This window comes from Marmota marmota, unplaced genomic scaffold (genome assembly GCF_001458135.2).
Source record: "Marmota marmota marmota unplaced genomic scaffold, marMar, whole genome shotgun sequence".
Lineage (NCBI taxonomy): Eukaryota > Metazoa > Chordata > Mammalia > Rodentia > Sciuridae > Marmota > Marmota marmota.
Window position 1 is genome coordinate 474,425 of NW_026000172.1, and position 25,982 is coordinate 500,406.

The following is a 25,982-nucleotide window of genomic DNA, read 5'->3' on the forward strand; positions in this document are numbered from 1 at the left end:
TTAAAAAAAAAAAAAAAAAAAAAAACAAGGGACTAGCCAAGAAACCGAGGTGGTCTTAATCATGTATTCTTGATATGATCTTATATAAATGTTAAAAGTGATATTCACATTATTCAGAAATTTTAAATTTGTTCTTAATCAAAGTAACATATGCATATAGTTTTTAAACTCCGATGATGGCTAAAAGTGCATTAAAAAAATCATTGATCTGCTTCCCTTCTTTCCTGTTTCCTCCCCTCCTCGACTCCCCAGAGGCAGCCATGAGAGTTGTTTTAGTTTTTAATTTACCTGCATTTCTGTGTTTTCAAACGCCCACATTCTGCCCCCTCCTCAGAGCTGGTCTTATTGCTGTTCATTCTTTAGTCACTGCCGCCCCAATGGCAGGAGAGGGTCTGGCAATCTTCCTGCCGCCCCCTCCGGCGTGGGTTGACCCGGGGCCTCACCTCTGAGCTGCTCCCCAGCCCTGTGTTTGGCTCCGAGAGCATGGGCTGGGCTGCAGGGCTGGCCTGACCCGCTGCCCCCGCCCAGGCCTCGGTGGAAACTCTAGAGCCCACTGTCCCATCCACGCCCAACCCTGCAGCGGGTCACCTTCTTGGTGAAATCCTCCCTCTGTCTCCGTGACAGTGCAGGGACACTGCTCCCACGGGGCAGGTGGGCGTCTGGAAGGGCACTTGCCCTGCTTCCCCGCTCTCCTGTCTTCCTGGGATCTCTGCCACGATGCCCCGGGTCCAGAGCAGGCTTTTCTGCATCAGGAAGCCTCCTGCCCTGGCTCCCCACGAGGTTGCCCCGCAGCTCCTGGGCCTGCCGTGCGAGTGGCCGGTCTCTCGCGGAAGCCCCGGTAGCTGGGAAAGGACAAGAACTCTGTTTGCTGATCTCTTGGTCGGCTTCTACTCTTACTGTTCAAGTCCAAGTCCGTGTCTAGTTCCCTGTGGCTTCATGATGGCGCCGAGAGGTGAGGGACCAGCTCCTGATTGAACAGCAGGGTCCCTGGCTGGTGCAGCTCACTGTGGGCCCCTGCCGAGCCTAGCGGGCAGGTCAGGCCCCCAATGCACAGGCGGGGTCCTCACACAGAATTCAGCCAGCCATCTCCATTGCCCCTCCCCTTCCCAATGCTGTCACTTTTCATTATTAAATATCACCCTAATCCAGCCTGGTAAGCACAGTGCCTCATCTCTCTGCTCATATACAGCTTCCCCGAGGATCTCTTCTGCTTGGCCACCCTGAATTTGGCCATCCTCCCTCCTGATTAAAATGACTGTTGAAGAGGTCTATGCTGCGACTATGTGGCCTCAGGGCACCACAGTGACGCCACTTGATGACCATCAAGCCTAGTGTCCATTGTAGTCTCCAAGGAGCATCTGATCCTCAAATGAGCTGATGGGCAGGCCAGGGAGACACCTTCTGGCTCCCTGGAGGTCACTCAGCATTGAGGCCTCCAGGGAGAGGAGACCTGCCTCTGGGTCTCCCAGAAATTAAGTGAGGAACAGTCCAGTTCCAGTCAAACGAATCTTGTTAACCTTTTAAATCATCATTTTCCTGCCCCTCGCAAAAAAAAAAAAAAAAAAAAAAACCTTAAAAGGAATGGACATATAAAAATAAAAATTATGTGCATGGAAGTAAAATTCTTGCCCTGGTGACAGACTTGATTAGAGCGTTTTTTTTTTTTTTTGGTCTCCTGGGGCACCCAGGACCCCACTATTTCTAGCACATAAGGCATGGAACAGCCGACTGGCTGCTCTGCCTATGCCTCCAACACATCCTAAGGTGTCCATGGAGGGCTGTGTAGCAATGGGAGTCCACTGGTCCCACGGCCTCTGCTGAACCAGTCAGTGTACCAAGAACTGTCACCCACTGGGGCTGCTCCTTCCCTGAGGGATGATGGCTCTGTCAGCTCATCAGAAGTTCCTGCTGCCTCCTCAGGTGCATACTGCACCAGCCTTACATTTTCCTGGAGCACATGGGATAAGAAACTAGTGTGCAAAGCCTTCCTTTTCCGAAGTATGTCCCCACATTGCTGGGGAGGTGTCTGGGCTACGCCTGTCCAATTCCTGCACAGTGAGAAGTGCTACAGGCAGAGAAGGCAACACTTTATCTAATTCTCCATAGGACACCACCATTCTCCAGGGCACCCTGGGTTTCTTCACCAGCTGTGACTGTTCTGCAATCATTGTCTCAGGGAGGGTGGGAGTGACAAAGGCCAGTCATTCCATCTCCTCTGGAGAGCAAACACTGCTGTCCACCCCAGTTCCAAGGGTGCAAAGCCCATGCTGCCAGTGGGTGTTTCTCTTCCCTCCTGAGCTCCTTCTTCTAAAGGCCTCATTGCAGGGGCTGCAAATTCAGTGGGGACAGAAATCTCCTCTGCGCCCTTTGTAAAGGCCTGGGAGTTAGACCTGGTTGGGAATTTGTTTTATTTCTACAGGTGAGCCATCAAGACACACAGAGTCAAGGTCGCTTTTTTTTTTTTTAAATATTTATTTTTTAGTTGTAGTTGGACACAATACCTTTATTTGCTTTTATGTGGTGCTGAGGATCGAACCCAGGGCCTCATGCTTGCTAGGCGAGCACACTACCACTGAGCCACAACGCCAGCCCTCAAGGTCGCTTTTAATGTTTAATTCAGTGCCAGCTTAGGTCTCACACTATTTTATGTCTGGGAGTGTATGTCAAGTCCTAGAATGTATTTTCCACTCTTCTCCTTTTCTTCCTTCCAGTATGAAGGAAGGTGACTGGTCTTGTTTATAATGCTAGGCCTTAAACCCACAGGCACTCTGTCCCTGAGCTCCATCCCCAGCCCTCTTCATGTGTTTTATTGACTCAGAGGGAAACACAGTCCACATTCCAATTATCCAAGTTCAATGTCGGGTTTGGGATGGCTCTGTATCCTATTGGAGGTCTGTCAGGGAGTGGCAGTACCTTGTCCTAAAGGAATTATTCTGCAAGGCTTAAGGCCTAAGGAATGATTTTCTTTGGCAACTAATCAGCATTATTAGTAAAACTGGGAATCATGAAAATAAGGCAATACTGTTCTCTTTCTGGTGACTGTAGTTTATGTGTTTCGGCTCATGTGTTGAGGAAAGGTTCCTAGGCTCAGCTGGGAGTTGTATCAGGTTACACTGTTGCTCAGCTTTTCCTGGACACAAGGAAGGTATATCTGCAGAAAGTCCCTCAGGCAGCAAAGAAGTGCTAGAAAATAAAAAAAGAATCTTTGTGCCATGGGCAATTCTACCTTTTACCCTATTTAATTCAGAGATTGTGAGATTGGGCCTGCCCCCCACACACACACACACACACAAAGTACAAACAGGAAATATTATATTTAGCAGCCTCTTGAAGTCAGCCTTTTTTCCTACTTCAAGAGGGAAACAGGAGATAGAGATAAACTCTCAACCTGGTGTACAAACTCAGTGCAGATAATAAATGAGCAGGAAGGTGACAGGAACACACTCATCAGGGGCATATGGAATCTTGCAGGAGGACGGCTAGGGAGATGAATGATTTTTACATTCATCCACAGAGGACTTACATTTAAGAGAAGAAAAAATATAAAGACAAGACAGTAGAAGAGGGAAAGTGATGGGAGGGAGGGAAACATGGAAAAAAGGAAGGCAGCAATGCTGACAGAAAGAAAATCAAATGTCCTCACCAAGAAAGAAAGAAAGGAAAAAAAAAAATCTTCCCTCCCTGTGGGTCAGCAGCCCTGCAAAACTGCCCACATGGGAAGGTGGCTGGTGTGGGGTTAGTTGCTACTGAAATGCGTGGCAATCCAGGGCTCTGGGCACTTGTAGCATGTGCAGGAAAGCCAGCAGGTGCTCTGGGGTGCTATGGTTGGGACTTCCATTCTCTCCTGCATGAACACTCTGGTGTTTAGTAAAGGACAAAGGATCCTTAAAAGCTTTGTTAGATTCCTTATATTTGTAGGGCTTCTCTCCATTATGAATTCTCTGGTGTCGAGTAAGATGTGTTCTTCGAGTAAAACCTTTCCAACACTGTTCACATTTGTAGGGCTTCTCCCCTGTATGAATTCTCTGGTGTTCAGTAAGATTTTGTGTTTGAGTAAAACACTTCCCACATTCTTCACATTTGTAGGGCTTCTCTCCTGTATGAATTCTCTGGTGTTTAGTAAGGTCTGAGGTTTGATTAAAGCCTTTCCCACATTGTTCACATTTGTAGGGCTTCTCTTTAGTATGAAATCTCTGGTGCTGAGGAAGGTAACCTCTTCGAGTAAAACATTTGCCACATTCTTCACATTTGTAGGGCTTCTCCCCTGTATGAATTCTCTGGTGTTGGGTAAGGTCTGAGGTTAGATTAAAACCTTTCCCACATTCTTCACATTTGTAGGGATGCTTTCCGGTATGAATTCTCTGGTGTTGAGTAAGGCATGCTCTTCGAGTAAAACCTTTGCCACATTCTTCACATTTGTAGGGTTTCTCTCCTGTATGAATTCTCTGGTGTTTTGTAAGGTTTGAGCTTTGATTAAAACCTTTCCCACATTCTTCACATTTGTAGGGCTTCTCTCCTGTATGAATTCTCTGGTGTTGAGTAAGGCAAGCTCTTTGACTAAAACCTTTGCCACATTTTTCACATTTGTAGGGCTTCTCTTTACTATGAAATCTCTGGTGCTGAGGAAGGTAACCTCTTCGAGTAAAACATTTCCCACATTCTTCACATTTGTAGGGCTTCTCTCCTGTATGAATTCTCTGGTGTTCAGTAAGGTCTGAGGTTTGATTAAAACCTTTCCCACATTCTTCACATTTGTAGGGATGCTTTCCAGTATGAAGTCTCTGGTGTTGAGTAAGGTGTGATCTTTGATTAAAAGCTTTGCCACATGTTTCACACTTGTAGGGCTTCTCTCCTGTGTGAATTCTCTGGTGTTGTGTAAGGTATGCTCTTCGAGTAAGAACTTTGCCACATTCTTCACACTTGTGGGGCTTCTCTCCTGTATGAATTCTTTTGTGTTGAGTAAGAGTTGAAAACTTCTTAAAAACTTTTCCACATTCTTTACATTTGTAGGTTTCCTCATTGCTATGGCATCTGAGGTGTTTAGAAAAGTTTGAACAATTTTTAAAGGATTTGCCACATTCTTCACATTTGTAGGGTTTCTCTCCAGTATGAATTCTATGGTGCTTACCAGGGGATGGTTCTTCACTAAAAGTTGTGCCACATTCTTTAAATTTGTAGTGTTGGTCACTGCTATGGTACCTGTGGTGTTTAGAAAGGGGTGAGCAACTCCTTGCTTGGACACACTCCTTAAATTTGGGGGGCTCCCTTCCAGGATGTGCTCCACTGTATTGAGGAAGGCTAGCAGCTGGGTTAGAAGCTCTCTCACATTCCTCACATTTGCAAGGCGCCTCTTGGCCCTGAGTACTTGGATGGCTCATCAGCTTTGAGCACTGAGGAAAGACATTCCCACATTCATCATCTCTGTAAGGGTTCTGTGCACAATGACCAAGCTGATGTTCTCTCATATTGCAACCAGAGCCAGAGTTCTTCTGTGTTTTGCTACATTCACAATTGTTTTCTTTAACAGAAGCACATTGGTAATTGCTTCCAGTAGAGACCTGACTAAAGGTGTTGCTTGTTTCATTATGTGTGTTGCACACTTTCCTGAAATTTATATCTGAATTTAGATTAAGCAGTAATGAGTAAACAGGGGCCTCTCCACAATCCTTATAGATGTATGTCTGGGCACAAGAAGACATTCTTTGTTCATTGCAGAGTAATGGATGGTTTCCAATGAAATTTTCTAAGTGATCACTTTTAGAAACTTGGCCTTTAGTTATAAATTGAATACTTTCTTGAGCTATTAAATGTTCTTGAGTTCTGTTGACAGTAGAATTTTCATTATGGACAGTCACTACTAATTGGTCTTGTTCTTTATAGTATGATTTCTGACCTTCATTCTCACCTGCAATGTCCCATACTTTCTTTTGTTGTAAAAAGTCAAGGTCACAATTTCCACATCTTCTCTGTATCACTTTTTTAAATAAATTTTCTATGCCAGGCTCTGGTGAAATTTTCTGGGTATGATGAGAGGTCATGGCTGAAATAAATAAAAATGACAATTATTTTACATATTGCATTGGGAATAAACTTTGTAAATATAACATGAAGTCATTGCAGTTGGGACATCAGCAGGGTGGCAGACGAGTACACTGAAAGCCATCCTTACTCCAAATATATGTGAGTGAAAGAATAACGGACAGACAAAATTACTTTGTGAGAATTAACAAAAACATGAGAATTTACAGTATTCAAGATGAGCATATAATTAAGGACCATATATATACCATAGAAAAGGAATGCATGTTACTTTTATCCACTACAGGCCTTCCTACTCCAGAATACATTATCGTACAATTGGGGAAAATCTACCAACTCCCTTCATTTCTCAATAAAAAAAAGGGAAATGTGAAACATGAACATTTCTGGCTTTTTTAGAGACTGTCTGAAAATCATTTTCTGTCTACCACGACAAAGACCCGGATATAAGAGATGGACTTTGGATGACAATAACACAGATATTCAATAGGGCTAAAGAGCATAGGGTCCATATGGAGAAATATGGATAAATCTTTTTAATGGAAAAAATATACACATCCATGCATGCACCCTATATCAGTATTACCAGAACAAAGTTAAACACATGGCAGTCAATACAAATGACTTGTCTTTCATTTTTATAATTTTGGTTATTTACTGAATCATTTAATTGGCAAAATCAATTGTATGTATTTACTAAGTATATCATGGTATTTTTTTTAAAGAATTTTTAATATTTATTTTTTAGTTTTCGGTGGACACAACATCTTTGTTTGTATGTGGTGCTGAGGATCGAACCCGGGCGGCACGCATGCCAGGCGAGCACGCTACCACTTGAGCCACATCCCCAGCCCATATCATGGTATTTTAAAATTTAAATAAGTGGAGAAATGACTAAGTCTAGCTAATTAATAAATGCATTATTTTATATAATTATCACATTATATTATCAGTGCTAAGAAAACATTGCATTCATTTCCATTAGCATTCACCAAGAATATAATACATTAGCCAGTGCAGTGGGACAAGCCTGGAATCCCCACACGTTGGAAGGCTGAGGCAGGAGGATTCCAAATTCAAAACCATCTCAGCAACTTAGCGAGACCATAAGTAACTTAGCAAGACCCTGTCTCAAAATAAAAAATAAAAAAAGAACTGGGGATGTTTTTCAGTTTTTCAGTGCTTCTAGTTTCAATACTGGGTACCCCTCTGCAAAAACAAAGATATAATACATTACACTCATCATGAGAACAATGGATCTCTTAACTTTACGTCCATTACAATAATATTTTACAGACTGAACAACACTCCCCAAAGCACAATAGCAGGTAAACCTTTTACTCTCTGCACTTCTAAGTTCACATTGAGTCAAATGAGGCTGCAAATTACTGTGTCTATTTCACATAATGCCCAGTTCTACATATTCATCTCATGTCACTTTAAGTGTCAGGATATCTCTTTTCTATTGTTACTTTGTTGATTAGAAATATCATATCGTTTACTCACTCAATCACTGATAGGCAAAAACTTTGAGTCCTTGTCTTGACTACTGTGAACAATGCTTCCAATGAAATGGTAGTGGAGATATCTCTTCCATGTGCTTGTTTAATATCCCTTGGATACTTCTTTAAAATGTGCATTTCTGGATCACAGGGTCATTCTACTTTTAATTTTTTATGTGTGATGCTTAAGATTAAGCCCAAAGTTGTTATACCACTGATTTATAAAATAAGCCCTTTTAAAATGGTTTGAGACATGGTGTAACACATCTCAAACATAAAATTCTCTTGAACATTGTCCAAATTACCTGAAGTTACCAGAATGCAGAACCGTGCTTGCCTATTTCTCAATTCTTTACTAATTTCCTATTGTTTTACAAAATGAAAATTAATCTACTAGAGACTCTTTTTTAAATGGACGAATAAAATATAATAAGTACACAAAGAAAAGGGGGCACTTGACTTAATCCAAGAATCAAATAAAACACTAGGCATTGAACATCAGGAAAGTAAGAGTTGTGAATTACCCAAAGAAGCTAAATAACCATTTGAAATAAATTTAGTGAATTATACCAGAACACAGAATGTTGAATAAAACACAGACCAAAATCATTAGTAGAAATAAGCAAAAGTTATGTACTTGCAGAAAGTATTAAGTAATAGTGTTCAGTCAGGGGTGGTTGTGCAAAGCTATAATCCTAGCCACTTGGGAGTCTGAGCCAGGAGGATCCCGAGTTTGAGGCCAGCCCCAGCGACTAAGGGAGATATGAAAAACAAAAAGCAAAAAGGCCTAAGAAAAAGGGCAGGGGAAAAGAAAGTCTCCAGTGGTGATAAAAAGTCGGAGATGTGGTGAAATGAGCAATAAATAGGATAACAAAATTCAAGAAGCTCATTATCTCCCAAGTAGGAAAAACACACACACACACACACACACACACACACACACACACACACACAAAGACTCAAAGCACATTTTACTCAATTTTTCAATATTCACAAAGAGAGAATCTTGAGAACACCAAAAGAAAAAGATGTGCCACTGAGAAAGGCACTTGAATATGATTATAAGTCAATTTCTTAGTTGAAGCCTTTCAACTCAAAAAGGAACTGGGTAATAGTGTCCAAAACATCAAAAACAGAATTACCAACTAAGAACACTGCAACCCAAAATACTAACCTTCAAAAAATAAGAAAACAAAGACTTTAAAAATATATAAATTTATCCAAACTTCATAGCTACTGACCTGTCCTTCAAAATATAGTAAAGTGCACCCCTAATATTGAAAAATGAAATATATGTGCACAGCAATAGAACTTTTATGAAATTTTAAAGTTCTCCTGGCAAGGAAAACCCATATAGCAATATAGAATTCAATTTTACTGGAATGATTGGGCATAAAGCACTCACTTTTTTCAACAGAATTTGAAAGAGAAAAACATAAAAGTTATCATAAACCTTTTAATGGGTATGCAGTATAAATAAAACTGCCATTAATAACATAATGTTCAAAGGATAAATAAATATACTGACTTTTGTTATGAAATTGAAGAAAATTTATTGTCAGTTTGCTTTTTTGTTTTTTAATATAAATAGTAGTTTTATTGATTACATATAATTTTAGCTATACTGATATATATTGTAACTTTAAGAATTAGAAATAAATCATCCCAGCTTGACTGACAATATAGTTCCCCACACACTGAATCACAGAGAAACAAGACAGGTAAACACTCCTTTTTTTCATAATGACATTCCCCAAATAATCTTACCTATACAATGTACAAAACTTAACTTTTTAGCCAGAAGAGTTGTCTAAAGTAGCTTTCATTTTGGAAAGTTATAAAGGTATAAGACAGCAGCAAAATGACCCTCTGGACTTCATTCTTTTGAGTTTTTGATTTTGTTTAGAACACCAATTTAAAATTAAAACAAAATCATTCCCACATTATACTCATGTAGGAAGTCTTTCTATGTATAAGTCAGAAGATGTCAAATTATGCCTTTTTATTTTTTTTTTATTTTTTTATTTTTTTTGGCAAATCACTGAAATTAAACAGTGTCATCAGAAAGAAAAACATTTGGTTTAGTGGTTTTGTGTTTGTTTTTTTTTAATAGCCAAAGAGACTGATGAGTGTCATTCAAATTTCTCCTCTCTCAAACTGAGTACTTCCAACGAACCTTTGCCTTTTGTTTCCTTTTTTATTAGCAATTTCTCGGAAGCAGCCTTGGTCAGCCCTACACACAATTTCTAGCTGCTGGCTGTAGTTTTCACTTTCTATAACCTTGACCAAGGGCCTGCACTCTCCTTCAGCTTCTTCCCTTCATTCACTGGAGGAAAGAACCCAGGCCTCATGTGACCACCTTCCATCTTCGTTTTCTCCTTCAGCTGCCTTATCCCTTCCAAAGCCCGATGTGTTGTACTCTTGTTGGGTTTGACTGAATAGTGGATGTCCTTCATGGCTCTCCCAACAAGGACAACGGTGTATGGTCTTTTGTTTCTGGGTTGACACACCTGTCCGCCACAATGGTTGAAATATCCCTGAACATCTGCTGCAGCTGTATGGTGCCTTCTTTATCTGATACCTGAACCTCTCCTTTAGTCAAAATCTGCTTACAGATTTCAGGTTGGACATCTATCTGTTCCACGTGGACTGATGAGATCCTCCTCCTTTGCAACCTGACCTTAACAAACAATTACAAACACAGGGTGGGTTTGCAGGACATCATCTAGGTCTGTTTCCCTGAGGAGGGCAGGTGAGAAAGTACCATGTGAACACACAAGCAAGCTTGTTCTTGTAGCAAGCAATCTCTAAGCACTTGCCCAAGCACTTCATGCAAACCACCGCTGGGCTGGTCAGGCAGATGGCGTGGAGATGGTGGGTGTGGCGGCCTGGGAACCAGGATTCTGTGCCTCACAGCCAAGGGCCCCACCTCCAACTACCCCAAGCACACAACAGTAACGACCTTGTTGCCAGTTTAAAATGTAATGTAAGCTTAAAATGATTTTATAAATGCCAAAATAAATTTTAAAATGTTCATAGAATGAAGGAAAGTGAAAGAGGAATCAAAAGAATGTCACCATAAAAATGAGTGAACCACAAGTTAAAGTCAGAAGAAAAGGAAGAAACAGAAAAGAAGCAAAGGAAACTTACAAAAATAAAAAATAATATATGCAGTCCACAGGAGATTAAAAATCTAAGGATGCAAGGTGAAGACAAAAATATGTAAGAATGACCAGAAACTGGAGTGGCAATAATTTTCATATGCCAAACATGCTTTAAAAGAAAAATTTATGAGGTACATTTTATCTCAAATATGATTTTATTGGCAATAAAAGCAAAAAATAAAAATATAGAGGCAAATATAATTTATTGGCAATGGAAGCAAGGATAAGGCTTATCTTAACTTCATCTTACATTGCCCTAATTTGTGAAATATTATAAATTGCCATTGAATCATAAAATGTAGGTTAAAAAAATAAAAACATCATTAACTGATGTGAGGAAAAAGCTATACTACAATGTGAAACTTACCCTGGAAAATGAAACACAGAAAATAAGAAAGAAAAGGAAAATTTAGCCAACAAAATTCTGAATAACCATGGTTGTATTATTTTACAAACCTTTTATATAACTACAAAATTCACCTTGACCATATACCCAAAATGAGCAGCCACTGTGAATCACTGACATTCATTTTATGTCAGAAAAAAACTCCACAAAAAATTCATTGTAAGTATTTATAATAAAATCTGATAGGAAAATTTCAATGAATAAATATATATGTGATATTAGAGAAACTGCTTTATGAAACTAATAAATTACAATGCCTCACCTAGAGGTATCCAGATTTCTGAGAGATGCCCCAAATAAAGAAAATGCTGTCGGATCACGCTGACCCTCACAAGCAAAGGGGAGTGTTTGGGCTGCTTATTTCAATATATTGGGGCATCCCCACAGGAGGAAGCGACTAAAGAAGTCGAAAGCATGCTAAACATAGGGCAGAACCTGTCCTTGTAGGATAGCAAGAGAAACAAACCTAAGCTTCTGGAAAACCATTTATGTGGCATGACTTCTCCCCCAACATTTGGAAGTTTGGCTACCTCCATGACCTTTGGACCTCTCAACTGTGTCCTCTGCTTCATGAATTTTTACCCACCTCTGCTCCATAGGAAGGTGCCCAAACATGGCTTAGATACAATGAAATGTGTTCATTGGAAAATGTAATGTCTATTTGTTGGGATTCTCCCTGTGAAAACAGATATTCTATTTTGGTACCATAAAGGGGAGAAATTGGACTTTGATGTGTAGCTCACATCATTCCATATCACTGAATTACTGTAAACCTGAAGGGTATATATCACCTCAAGAAAAGGCAAGAATAAGGACTAAAAACAATGGCATTAATATTTTCTTCTCTGTAACGAAAACAGCCTGAGCCTTTTTCTTGAATGACAGAATCTGAAACTTATTCATTAAGAACAGAAGCTCCCAAAAGATATTCTGCAAAGGAAGAAAACTATATAATTAGGAATTCTGAAGGGAAGCTCTGCTCACCCAGGAAGACCAGGTTTCTGTAGGTCTCTAGCATCACATCTCTGTATAAAGTCCTCTGAGCAGATTCTAGGCATTCCCATTCCTCTTCAGAGAAATCAATGGCCACATCCCTGAATGTCAACAGTTCCTGAAATAAGAATAGATAAATTAACAGCACGTTGACCATTTGATCATTCACATAGCTTGTAAGTTGACTGAAAATAAAATGAGAGTTAGTAGAACTGGTTCTCAAGTTGGTAAGTGACTTTAATTATTCAAGAAAATACTTGGTAACACAGTGATATTCTCTAACTCTGAGGAAAGAGTATCATAAGTAAAAAAAAAGTGTATATACTCCACTTTTGTGAAATAAAAGGTAAGATTATGTCATCAACACAAGAATATACATTTTAAATGCAATTTTATATACCATAAGATAAATTGTATATTTCTCAGATAAGAAAATCATGGTAAGTAAAAAGAGTGATTCTCAAATTTGTAATGCACAACCATGAATCAGAGATTCAGACTCAGGTTCAGTAGTTCTGGGATGGAACTGGTTTTCTGACTATATAGCAATAATCCCAATCTACTGATACTAGGGCCAGTGGGCCAAGATAATTCTTCTTCTTTTTTTTTTTTTTAGTATATATTTTTTAGTTGTGGGGACACAATATCTTTATTTTATTTTTATGTGGTGCTGAGGATCAAACCCAGTGCCTCATGAATGTGAGGTGAGCACTCTACCACTGAGCCACAATCCCAGCACGCCAAGAGAATTCTTGAATAGCAATGAGGTAGACAACTCTAGGGAAAACATCATTGATTAATTTAAGTTCAAGTATTCTAAGTGACTTATGTATTTTTATTAAAATACCAATGATCAACAACAATCCTTCTTGACCGTTTCAAATATATACTTCTCACTGTAAGAGTTTTTCATGTCTTAATGGAGAAAACCAAAAGAATATGATAGCAGTAATGGTGTTCAATATTTATGACATTTTGTCAAACACCCAAAAATAGTATAGCCTAATTTTTACCCACTTTTATTTGACCTCTAATACAAAAAGAAAGGAAAAATTAAAGTCAAGATAACATGTGAACGCTAGAAAAATTTTAAGAACACAACATTTATTGTAAATGAGAAGACTAATAGAAACATATTAGGAAGAAACAAGATCGGGTTGATCAATGATATTTATGATCCATGTATGCACATAGGAATGTCAACTTTTTCTTCAAAGTAAGGATCTGAAACTCATTCACTAAGAAAAGAAGCTCCCAAAAGATACTCTGTAAGGCAAGGGAATTACACAGTTAGGAACTCTGATTAGCTGGGGACTCTGGAGGGGAACTCTGCTCACCCAGGAAGACTTTCATGGAAATAAAGACAAGTCATTCCACTTTGTAAAACGTAGACTTCAACTTGGATGCATATTATCTTAGAAGACATTGTTGAGATTTACACACTTAAGGGTAGGTGATAAAATAAGAGCCATAGTTACTGAGTCCTGTGTATGTAACATTTTCCCTGTCATTGAAATTTTATTTTGAGGTACACTTTATAATTTTCAGACTCTGGAAAGATGAGATCTTGTTCCTTTCACTGAGAATTCAAGGAAGTTATGAGGTATACAGCTGTGAGCTGCAGGGGGATGAGATGAAAGCCACCAGGGTGGTGGTCTCTCCAGGAGCTCCACAATAGAGCCAGTGTCTCTGGTGACAAGGCTGAGGCTGCTTTCCCCAAAGTAAGGTGAAAAAAATATTAAGAAAGAAGAATTTTCTGTTTCAAATATGATGGTTTATGTAGATTATTTAGAAATATTCTACCAAGATACCTAAAGACAAAGAGAACAAATTAACTTTAGAGGGAAAATTAGGCAGACAGTATTAATACCAGCAAATAAGGTTAAAACAGCTGTAATGGAACATATTTATATGAAGTGTCAATAAACATAAAAGGACACATCACTGCTGTGACCTCAGTGGGCAAATCAAACAAAATGTCATAATAGTGTACTTCAGTAGATTTTTTTTTGGAATTCTAGAGTTACAGTTTCTTGTAATCATTCTGGGTTTTTTTAGGACTTACTAAGATATTAGGGGCAATGAATGCATGTTTTATTAACACTTGTGCATTTGTAGATGATAGAGCATTCAGATGGGAAGGAAACAAAGCATGGCTCACTTTTTAACAAATCTAATGATCCAAAACCATCAACAAATCTAGGAGACCAAGATTTTCCATTGTTTATCTGTCAAAAAGAAAACCTTTTGAAGTCTGCAGGTCATGCATACATAGCGTGGCTCAGAAGAAAGTGTAAGAACAAAGCCCCCAACATAGGAGGCATATATGAGCTTATATATTTTAAGGAGTTAAAGTTGAATATTCACAACTTAATGGGTAAAAGTATTAATACTCAGTGGGATTTTGTCTTGTAGTTAGGATTGAATCCAGAGACTAATTACAGATTTACCACAACCAACAATCATAACATTTTTTTATTTTTTATTTTGAGACATGGTCTCTCTTATCTGCCAAGGCTGATCTCAAATGTGCAATTAGCCTCCTGAGTAGCTGCCTTCCCAGGCATAAACCACCCACCATGCCCATCCAAACTCAGTGTTATGTCCACAGGAGACAACAAATATGTAAAGCACTTACATTCATGTCACAATAGGAAAACCAAGACCATCCATCTTTTTTCAAAAAAATAAATGTGATATTTGGTTGCTATCTCCATGATAACAAATCATTTACTAAAACATAAATCCTGTGTATAATTCTAGGATTTGACAAACCTCATCTCACATGACTTTGTATTAAACTCGAACATCCAGATAATAAGGTCTATGGTTTTTAAAAAATATTTTTAAGTTGTAGAGGGACACAATATCTTTGCTTATTAATTTATTTTTATATGGGCTGAGGATCAAACCAGTGCCTCACATATGCTGGGCAAACACTCTGCCACTGAGCTACAGCCCCAGCCCCAAGATCTATGACATTTTGACTGTCACAGGCCTCCATGGACAAGGAACTAATGACTTGGTGAATCTGAAATTCATCTATGCACCTAACACTCAATTTTGAAAAACTGCAGTTATTTTTTCTTAGTCATAATGAAAGAGAGATTTTCCCTATTTATTATTTCTGGTAAAATTTCCAAAACTAATGCTATTTGAAAGCACTTCCCAAAACACAGAGCACATGAGAAACGTATAAAGGATACTCCAGAAAAGAAGACAATAAAACGTTTAAACAAAGTAACATAATGCTGACTTCCTTTTCTTAAAATCCAACTCTATCCTGTAACTTTTCATATGTTTGCTTATGTTTGAAGCTCTACAAATAAACACATTTTACAGATAGGGAAAAAAGTTGAAGCTGAAGTAAGTAAATACAGCTTTTCAAAATGACAAGCCCGGGAAGAGCAGAGCTGACTGTAAAACAGACAAGTCAGACCCAAGTTTTTATGTCAGCTTGGACCTTCTCTCATCCCTATTTTTACTCACAAGGTACACTATGGATTCCTGTACACCTGAAGAGTGAGGGTTTTCCTTTAACTTTGGGGTGTTTTCCTTACACTCATAATTCAGAGAAAACACAGAGAGGAGAATGAATTCTGTATTTCCCCTTCAACACCATGATCCAATCTGTAGGCCACCAAAAATCTCCATAAAGTGGAGGTTATGGGGAAAATACTCATGTTCCAAGGAGTTACAGGTGTAGATAAAATGGACAAAGGAGACGCCGCTCTCATTTATTCTAGGACAACCAGTTTTTCCCTCAAGGCTGCACCACAATCCTCAGTCTGTCATCTAGGAAGAGATGGCCAGGAGGTGATGCTTTATAGACTATCTAAGAGATCTATAGACAATCTAATACCCCCTGGGTACCAAGTGCCATCCCCAGGCAATTCTGAAATCCAGCACTAGTGAAAAAATAGGACACTGGATAAGGACATGCCACCTATTAACATTTCCATTATAGTGAGCTTTTCATTTTGGTGACCTAAATAGCTAAAATAACAACTTAGGAGTGGAAACATTTATTTCAGCTCACAGTTTCACAGCACTCAGGCCATGGTAGTGTCACTCCAAGACAAAAACATCAGGGAAGAAGAACATGGCGAAAAGCTGTTCGGCTCATGGCAGCCAGGCAGCAGAGAAGGAGGAAGGTGCTGGGAGAAGATGATTCTGTTCAGAACTACCCCAGTGATCTATGTCCTCCAACTAGTTCTCTTCCCAGTAGTCCAATCAGTTGTTAGTGGACTGGTCCACAGAAGAAGTCAGAGCCTCCATGATATAGTCATAGCATAAAAGCCCATCTCTCCACCTTTCTGCATTTGGGGACCACGTTTCAACAGGTGAGATTTTGGAGACAACCCTGTTATAAACCAGAATACTTGTCAAAGATATGGGGGAAATATGACTGTGCCTAAGAAAAGAGGAAGGCACAAAACTTTTTTAAAAATTAATTTTTTATATATGACAACAGAACGCATTACAGCACAAAAATTCTGTCAAGCAGAGTCTGGTGATTATTCTCTGCTGTCCTCTCATGTTAAAAATTAACCTCCTGGAAACAAACATTTTCAAAGGTATCATCCATTAGCTAGGAGTATATGGCAATTAGAATACTGGATCATCTTCAAATACTGCATGGGTAAAAACTGTTAATAACTGCAAACTGCAAAGGAAAAATTGATATTTTGGAACCTGTGAAAGAAACTAAAAAATGAAGGATTTGTTATCAGCCCTGAGAGCAGCTATAGAGAGAACCAGGTCTAAGTTTTGAGGTCCTGCCTCTCACATTGTGGAAGAATCAGAAAAAATGAACAACTCTGGGGAGAAAGGAAGAGCTGATGTCTGCAGTTAAGACAGTGCCTCCCACACAGGAACCACATCCACCAAGGAGGCTTCTCCCAGGACGACGCTTGTGTACTCTGCACAAACTGGGGAGACCTAGAGATGCCCAACGGTGGCTCTTGTGGGGACACAATGCCCAGAGGTTCCAGCTGCTGGCTAGTCTTTCATTCCATGGTCCAGAGGAGTCAAAGGTCCACAATGCCACAGCAGTGCTTAAATCACCTGCATCGGGAGCTAATTTTAGGCAGGACACAGTCCCTCCAACAGTACCAAGTTGAGAAGATTCTACATTTTCTGGCATTCTAGGAATCCTAGCACCTTCCTAGAATTCTTGCATGACTTTCAGTTCAAAGGGTGATACAGGCCCCAGCAAAGCCTCTTGGGCCTCACAAGAGCTCTGGAGGCAGGACAGATACACCTGTCTAAGGACAGCGCCTCCTTTCTGACTGCAGGCCTGATTGAGCAGATCCCACCCAGAGTCCACGATTGGGAAGAGTATCAGGCCCACAGAGGCACAGAGTGCCAGAAGGGGCATCCAAACCCTGGCTGAGTGGCGTCAGAATGACAGAATCTTGGCTGCAGCATTCTCAGCCAGTTTGCTGCTCACAGGGGACCTCTGCAATTTGGCACAGCTTCACTCTGGCCTTCAAAAGCTGGCAAAGCCCAACCCCCCACCCCTGTGTCTTCTTTCTGGACACGGAGTCACAGGTGTAAGTGTACTGTATGTCCCTATTTCACAGTGTGCAAATGCTCCCTCTTCCAGGGTCACAGTTCTCATCACTGACCACATAGCTAGAGTCAGCTTACCGTCCTGACCAATGATGTCTTTTTTGTGCATCCACTTTTAACAAAGGTATGAATTTGCAGAACATCAACCAATGTCCTAACAATGCATTATCCCATAATTCAATTTCACACTCTTTGGTGGAAATATCATAAGTTTGGGGCTCAAACCTGAAGAATTTCATCTAACTGGGAATCCAGTTACAAGCTTCAGGATATCATCTACTACACCTCTTGTCAACATCCTATAAAATGAGGGAACCTACAACTATCTAACATGTTCAATAATTTGAAATAACTACTCAGAATAAAGGAAAACACTTGACTATGTGTACCAGCTTCTCGTAACTCAGGAAGTTAAGCAATAGAAAAGATGCACAGAGCATAGAAAGAGCCAGAAGAAGATGTGGCAGGTAGGTAATCCTAAGAGACGAGTAAAAATATTCTCCCATCCTTCTTCTACAGCAGCTTACTAGAGAGTCTCCCTTCCTGAGCCAAGAGTTGGTGGCTTCAGAGGCTGAGGAAGGAGGATTATGAATTCAAATCCAGGCTCAGCAACTTAGAGAGGCCCTAAGCAAGTGTATGAGACCTTCTCTCTAAGTAAAATATTAAAAAGCACAGGAGAAGTGTCTCAGTGGTTAAGAGCCCCTGGGTTCAATCCCTGGCATCCAATTGGAAAATAAATAGTATCCTCATTATGAGTTTAATGGTCCTGTCTTAACAACCCCAACATTCATAATTAACTGACCAGTTCACTTTTAGTGGCAAGAAATATTTGTTAACTGAAATTGGCTTAAGAGTCCCTCCTCCTACAGCCCCAGGGAGTCTGACTCACCTCAGCCTCAGGCAACACACTCTTTTCCATGAACCCTCTTAAGTACATGCTGGCTTCATGTTAAAGGATTCTTTGATCTGACATTTGAATTTTTTTATTTATTTATTTTTTTTTAGTTGTAGATGGACACAATACCTTTACTTATTTATCTTTATGTGGTGCTGAGGAGGAAACCCAATGCCCCACCCATGCTAGGTGAGTGCTCTATCACTGAGCCACAACTCCAGCCCCATGACATTTGAATTTTTTATGTGGTATTAAAGACTTAACCCAGGGGCACTACACAACTGAGCCACATCTGCAATCCTCCTATAATTTTGATCTTTCATGATTTCACTAAGTTCCCTGGGCTGACCCTCCACTTGTAACCACTTTGCCTCAGTGAGTCCCTGGCTGGCTGGCATCCACCAGAATACCCAGCTGGAACTGAGTTTTCTATTCTTCATCAACCCCACCTCTCCCTCCTGCCAGGTGTTTGATTTGCTTCTCTCTGGGAATGTAAGAGAGTTCACTCTATGCTTTAAACATAATTGTTGCTGCTCTATGATGGTGGCTTATTTTAAAACTCACTTATTTTCTCCTTTCTCTTCTCCCTCTCTGCCTCCCAAATTATGGGAAAATTTAGATTAAACTTTTGTCTTAAGTCAGGACTTAAGCCAGGTGAATGTCCTTCAGCTCATGCACCACAGGAACTGAGAAATCCAGACTTCAAGGCTGGCACAATAAGTTCTAAGAAATAACTTTCTCAAGGCTACAAGGGAATTGTGACTCCTGGCAGGGCACAGCTAGAGGGTAGTCTATGATCCACTGCATTAAAGGTCCTCTGTTTACCTGGCAATTGGAATCACAGTCTCTGGGAAAGGAGTCCCCTGTGTCTCTCTTTTGGTAACAAAGCAATAACACTTTATTTTCCTTTTTCTCAAAACCTTATAATCATTATTGGATCAGAAATGGGGAAAGGACTAAGGTTTCACTATCAAACTTAGTCTCCATAAGGAAAACCGAGAGTGCCCTCCTCTAGCCCTCCTGGGCAGGTCTGGCACTCTGAGCAACCCTACTTCCACACTGAGGAGTTGGAAGCTGGCTGATGAGCTCACTGACAGCTGAGCCTGGAGAATTAGGAGACAGGTGAATTGCCTCAGGTTGTCCTGGAGGAGCTGTTCCAGTAAGTATAGGGAGAGTCTGAGGGGCCTACCCAGCAGCTGCCAAGGCCCCTTGGCTTCAGGGGCCTCTTGCTCTCCCTGAATGGTGTGGGACTCCACCATGGGCCTACTCTGGGAAAAGGAAACTGAATGCAGTGACGATCCTCCAGTGTGCACACGAAGACCCTGGATTCCACACTCCAGTCCCTTACAGGGAAACACCTGGTTCTTCTTTCTGTGGACATCTATGACATCAATGCTGTCAGACATTTGGTTAAATGGGAGCAGGTGACTTGAGAGACTTCCCCCTACCTGACCTATTTTAAAGGTTCCCTTCTGTTGGTCCTGACTGGGGGCATCCACTCTGGTTGTCTCTGTGTTTCTGAGTGAATGTTGCTGGCCCTCTAAGACATAGGCAATGCTTCATTGATCCCAACTAGAGACTCTTGGGAATAATCTGGGCTGAGAAGGCCACAAGAAAGGTATACATCTGTCTAAAAAAAAAAAAAAAAATGTTTTACTGTAACAATCAGGCCACTGAATGAATTTCTGAATTATTTCATAATATTCCTATAGGAATCGGTCTGTCAGAGGTAGGTAAATGGAAGAAATTCTACATGTGCAGGTAATCATGCAGTCGCATGAGGCATCTGACTGGCCTGAGACTAAGCAGATGGTGTAAAAAGACACTGTCTCTGGTGGACAGGGATAACAAGAAACTGGAAAACAAAACTTTGCCCAGTACTATTTCTTAGCCCAGTTGCAGACAACTGCAGATCATGCCACTGTGGATCAGGAAAATCAACCCTCTGTCAGAATAACAATCCCAGAAAATGTGCTGAGGTTTAGAAAAGTGAAGAGGTCAGGATGTCCACCTCCTTTGCCCAGGCTAGGGAAAGAACCAGAAGGACATGGAAGTGGGTCTTAGAACCACTAGAAAGTGACTTGGGGACAAGGATGGTCTCCTGTTTAAGATTGAGAGGACAGCCCATGTACTCTGGGGACACTCAGCACAGTGCAGAGCAGTTTTTCCTATGCCAGTATCCCTAACCCTAAATGTACAGGAAGAACAGGATAAACAACTGCGGTCAGGCAAAACACAGCTGTGGATAACAGCAGGTGGCCAGAGAAGAGAGAAAGCTGCAGCTTCACAGGCTCTGGACAAAACCAGTAGCTAAATTCTGACTACAAGGGTAACGGTCCTGGGATACCCATGAGCGCCATCCGTGAACTTTATGTGACCAAATCAGCAAGGAAGCCCATTAAATAGGAAAATCTGGTATTTGGGAACTTCCAGTGGAAATCTCACTGGTAAGATTGCCCAGATACATGTGAGTCCTATTAGTTCTGCCAGGTCCCACAAGCACCAGAAATGGGGTGACCTATGTAGCCACACAGCCTCTCTGAGGTGGGTGTAGCCTGCCAAAATGCCAATCAACCTGTTGACCACAAGACATCATGAAGCAAGACTCCACCTCTGAAACCATATCCCTGCCTTTGATATACCCCCTTAAATAAATCACCACAGCCATTTTCTAATAGTTCATCTCCAGTTCCTGTGTAGGCTGGACCTATCAGGCACTCTGTCCTTAAAATTATTTTTCTGACTTTGTCTTTTATTTCTTCACTAATAATTTCAGACTTTATTTTCAAAAGTTGCTCATCCCCTCCTGAATAGGAAAAATTACCCTGACAAGGAGCTGGCTGCCTTGTGATAGGCCACCCAAACTGTACTACAGCTGCACCAACAGCAGCAGGGCTCATGTCCATGTAGAGATAAACAGGAGCCACCTGACTGGCCTCAGAGCTCTGGTCAGACCCCCATGGCCCTTTCACCCAAGGCCAGGGGAGCTGAGAAGAGGAGGCAAGGCCTCCAGCACAAGCTCCCCCACCTTGTACAACCTAAACCTCTGAGTTTTGCCTAAAAGCACATGGCTCTAAATGGAGTCCTTCCTTGCACACAGAGATCAGCAGGTACAGTGGCCCCCTGGAGTCCCCCTTCCATGCAGGCACATGCTTCTTGGCCCTGCTGGTTTGTGCAGAAGGAGGCCACTAAAAAAATCTCCATATGAATTAGGTGTGGTTGTGCATGTTAAAAAAATAATAATAATCTCATATCAGGCACAGGACAAAACCACCAGGGACCTGACTGCCAGTCCAGCCTTACCATGAGGTCACAAAGAACACAATATTAAGATGTCCCAGATTTGAAATAGAATTCACACTTAATACCTGGCCTTAGAAAAGCCCAGGTCCCCAGAGCCAATTCTGTCTGCTTCCAACCAACTCTAACCCCCTGTACACCATTTTCTGGCTTCTGCTGTGTCCAGGCAACATCCAGCACCTGAAGGTCAGAGTGACAAAGCCACCCACATATCAGAGAACCTGAAGATGGATTCAGAGCTTGGGTTGGGCCAGAGACAGAATCTTACACATTATGAATCCACCCCGTTACCTGTCTGTGCATCTGATTTGTAATTCTCATCCCATCAACACTGTGTAGACAGAGCTCCAGACCCAGATTCCTCTAGCCCTGAGTGGCAGGTGAAGAAATTCAGTCAGTCTGGCTGCAGACGGAGATTGACAGGTTCTTGGCTACAATCCTTTTTACACAGTGCTAACTACCTTGAAGAATAGCTGATCTTGCACAGGGCATGTGAAGTTCATCAAGGTTTTATCAATAAAATATATCAATAACATAAAAGTATCAATAATATATATTTGCAGATGTAAATAATATAGTGAGAATTAGTTTTAATTTGCAGATTTTTATTAACTTCATGTTTTGGTTGTGTGTGTGTGTGTGTGTGTGTGTGTGTGTGTGTGTTTGAAGCCAGAGGCACTTTGTCACTGAGCTGTATTCCCAGTTATTATTAAAATTTATTTTCAGACAGGGTCTCACTAACTTGTTGAGGCTGACCTCAAACTTGTGATCCTCCTGCTGTACCCAAGCAACTGGGATTACAGGCATGAGCCACCACACCCTGCTCATCCTCTCATGATTTGAAGAGGCAGTCTGACCTCTGCAGAAGGAGGCAGCCTTCTAGAGCAGCACTGTCCATGAAACAGAAATACGAGCCACATGTATAACTGTGAAACTTTAGTGGTCACATATTAATTGAAAAGATAGAAGTAAATAGTATGTAATAATTTCTTTAACCCAACATATCCAAAACATTTTCATTGTAATGTGGTCAAGGTAAAATTATCAATTAATTATACCTATATTTGACACTAAACCTTTACATCTTGCTCTGTTTTAAGTTTCTAGGACTTCTCAACAAAAACCAGCTCTATTCAGGTGCCATATCCCCAGGTGACAAACTGCTGCCACATTGCAAGTGCAGATCTGAGGTCTCTGACCAGACCCAAGGGAAGTGAATGACCTGAAACCCCCATTTCCATCAGAGGTGAGGAGACATGATTTCCCTCTCAATATCAATTCTTTGGCCAAGGGGGGAAGAGATGGTGCCCTGAGAGAAGAAAATCCCCAGAGTGTCACATCCCCCTTGTAAACATCAGGCAGTGAATAAAGGATGATGTGGACCCAGAAGGAATGAATCCCCTGTAGACCTCAGCTCTGTCCCCTCCTTGAACACCAGGGTTCAGATGTGAAGGGAACAGACTAGAGACACACTTCTTATTTTGCACTTTAGCCCTGACCCTAATCTTCAGTTATGGTTTCTGTTTCGTCCTTGGGTGTGGAGTACTGTGTGAGTTCAGCACTGTTGACAAGTTTCCATATCACATGGATTCCTATGGAGTAAAATCATCTAAGGAGACAGCAAACACCAGCTCAGTACCTGCTGCTTGCCTGCTGCCCCTCAGTGCACCTGAAGTCAGCAATCATCATTCCTGGTACTCTGTCTGTGATGGGTGCTGCTGAATAGCGTCAGGCACAAGAAGCCACCCCAAGCTTAACAGTTTATGATTGAAACTGTCACATCACGATGAAGTTCAGCTTAGGCTGGGTTTACAGGGGCTGCTCTTCTAGACTCAGCTGGGCTCCCTCAGTCCTGTGTTCTGCTCTTTGACTTGGGGATCTGCTTCTGGGGGACAGTTGGCTGTCCCCTGAGGCACTTTCATTCTCCTCCTCATGGCATCTTATCCTTCATAAGTCTAATGGAGTAGGTGGGGTTTGGAAAGGAAAGGCAAAAATATTCCAGACACTTTACACTTAGGAATAAAACTGGCACACTGCCATACCCACTGCATTGTACTGGCAAAGTACGTGAGCCATCCTAGTATCAAGCTCAGAAGGAGAGTTCGCCTCTCAATGGGCACACCTGCAACTAGAACAATACCCAAGGCATGGATACTGGGAAGCATGAAGAACTGGAGCTCCTTTTGCCTTTTTTTATATGAAGCCTATGACTTTCCAGATTATAAAAACTTTACAAATTTCACAGTAACTAAAAAGAGAGTCTGGGCCAAAACTCAGAATAACTATGGCCTAACTAAAAAATTCAAAATTCTTTGCAGACCATACTAATGATGAAGATTCTCCAGAATGTCAAGGAAATACAGGAAAATTTCTGCAACAAATGCAGGACTTCTTTAGGTTCATATCACTCTAGTACTTCTTACTTAATTGTTTTGCAAAACCTGAAATAATATGGATAAATAGCTTACAGCTTTGTTTAGGAAAGGAAAGGTCAATGATGTTTTAAAATTTCTTATCATGGGATCAATTTTTAAAATGTGTTCACTACACTTCACATATTTGCATTTTTTAAAATTTCTTTTTGGCATCTGGTAGACTTTATACTTTTAAACTTGAACTAATTAACAATACTGTGCCTGAAGCAACCTCTCAAGGCGAAGGAAGCGGCCTGAGATAGACCTGCTGAGAAGACATTTCCTCCAGCTACTATTTAATCAAACACCTGAGCATGTCTTGGAGTTATACCTTGATTTTAATGGACCATAAACCTTTAATTTTAATTTCCATAGACCTTCCCAAGATGAGCTTCTGCAAAGGGCAAATCCACACAGTTAATGCCTTCATATCCCTAAATCAGTGGTTCCTGGCCCTGGATGAAAAGTACAGTCACCTAGTGTGCTCTTAAAATTCCCAAACACAACTTAAAATAAATAAGTGAAATCTAAATCCCTAGATTAGGATTGGGACATCAGTGTCTATTAAAGATTTTCTTTGTTTCTTTCTGGTACTGAAGATTTAACCCAGGGGTGCTTAACCACTGACTCACATCCCCAACACTTTTTTTGTTTTATTTGGAGGGTCTTGCTGAGTTACTTAGAGCCTTGCTAAATTGCTGAGGCTGGCTTTATATTTGCAATCCTCCTGACTCATCCTCCTAAACCACTGGGATTACAGCATGCGGCACCAACTTCTTAAAGACTTTAATGAAATTATCATATGCAGCTAAACTTCAAAATTGCTGTTTCAAATGAACCTTTTTTTGTGAACTAATTGCAAATATATGTAAGTCATTTGCTCAGGATTTGAGCTTTTGCTTTTAGTTCTCCATCACTATAAAAAATACCTATGGTAACCAACTGATAGAGAGAAAAGACTTTCTTGAATCACAGTTCTGGAGTTTCCAATTGATAACTGATAATCCTTGTAGCTTTGGGCTGGTGGGAAGGGAACACATCATGGCAGAAGCACATGACAAAGCAAAACCGATCACCTCATGTCCAGGAAGTAAAAGAGCAAAGAAAACCCAGGAGTCCACAATCCCCTTTTGTTCCATGCTCTCCCCTTAGGATTCAATGACCTCCCACTTGGCCTCACCTCATAAAGCTTGGCCACCTCCCAACACCAGCACCCTTGGAACCAAGCCTTTAATGCATGGACTTTGGTGAACAGTTATCCAACCACAGCACCTGCATTACCTCATTCCTATCCTTTGCACAAACTCATCTTTGATAGTCATTTTTCTCTCCTTGAACTCAGTTAATATTTATTGAGATTATACTACGTCCAGGGCACAGGGCTTGTACCCTTCTCATGATGAGCATCATTTTGTGAAAGAATTTTACTGGGAAAAATTTCAATCAAAAGAAAAGTTAAGGGGCTGGGGTTATGGCTCAGCAGTAGAGTGTTGGGTTCCATCCTCAGCACCACATAAAAATAAATAAATAAAATAAAGGTATATTTTTTAAAAAAATTTTTAAAAAAAAGAAAAGAAAAGTTAAGCTGGGTATAGTGCAATCCCAGGCCCTCAAAAGACTGAGTAGGACAAATGGGTATCAGACACCAATCTCAGCAGAAAAAAAATTAAAAGAGCTGGAAGTGCAACTCAGTAG

The 25,982-nt window shown here is 40.8% G+C and overlaps 1 protein-coding gene and 1 pseudogene across 4 annotated transcripts in view; both read right to left on the bottom strand.

The window, feature by feature from the left end:
• Nucleotides 1–25,982, bottom strand: part of LOC107159730 (zinc finger protein 420-like) — a 54,334-nt gene that overhangs the window by 12,869 nt on the left and 15,483 nt on the right. For 2 of the 4 annotated variants that reach the window (XM_015506347.2, XM_015506346.2), the window contains 2 exons: nt 12,096–12,222; nt 2,599–6,040 (listed from right to left, as the gene is read on the bottom strand). In XM_015506347.2, the coding sequence (XP_015361833.1) occupies nt 3,744–6,040; nt 12,096–12,222 (2,424 nt within the window). In that variant the 3' untranslated portion in view covers nt 2,599–3,743. Of the gene's footprint in view, nt 1–2,598; nt 6,041–12,095; nt 12,223–25,982 lie in introns of those variants that run through there. The other 2 variants (XR_007342175.1, XM_048787765.1) reach the window with 2 other exon arrangements.
• Nucleotides 9,309–11,726, bottom strand: LOC107159687 (annotated as a pseudogene).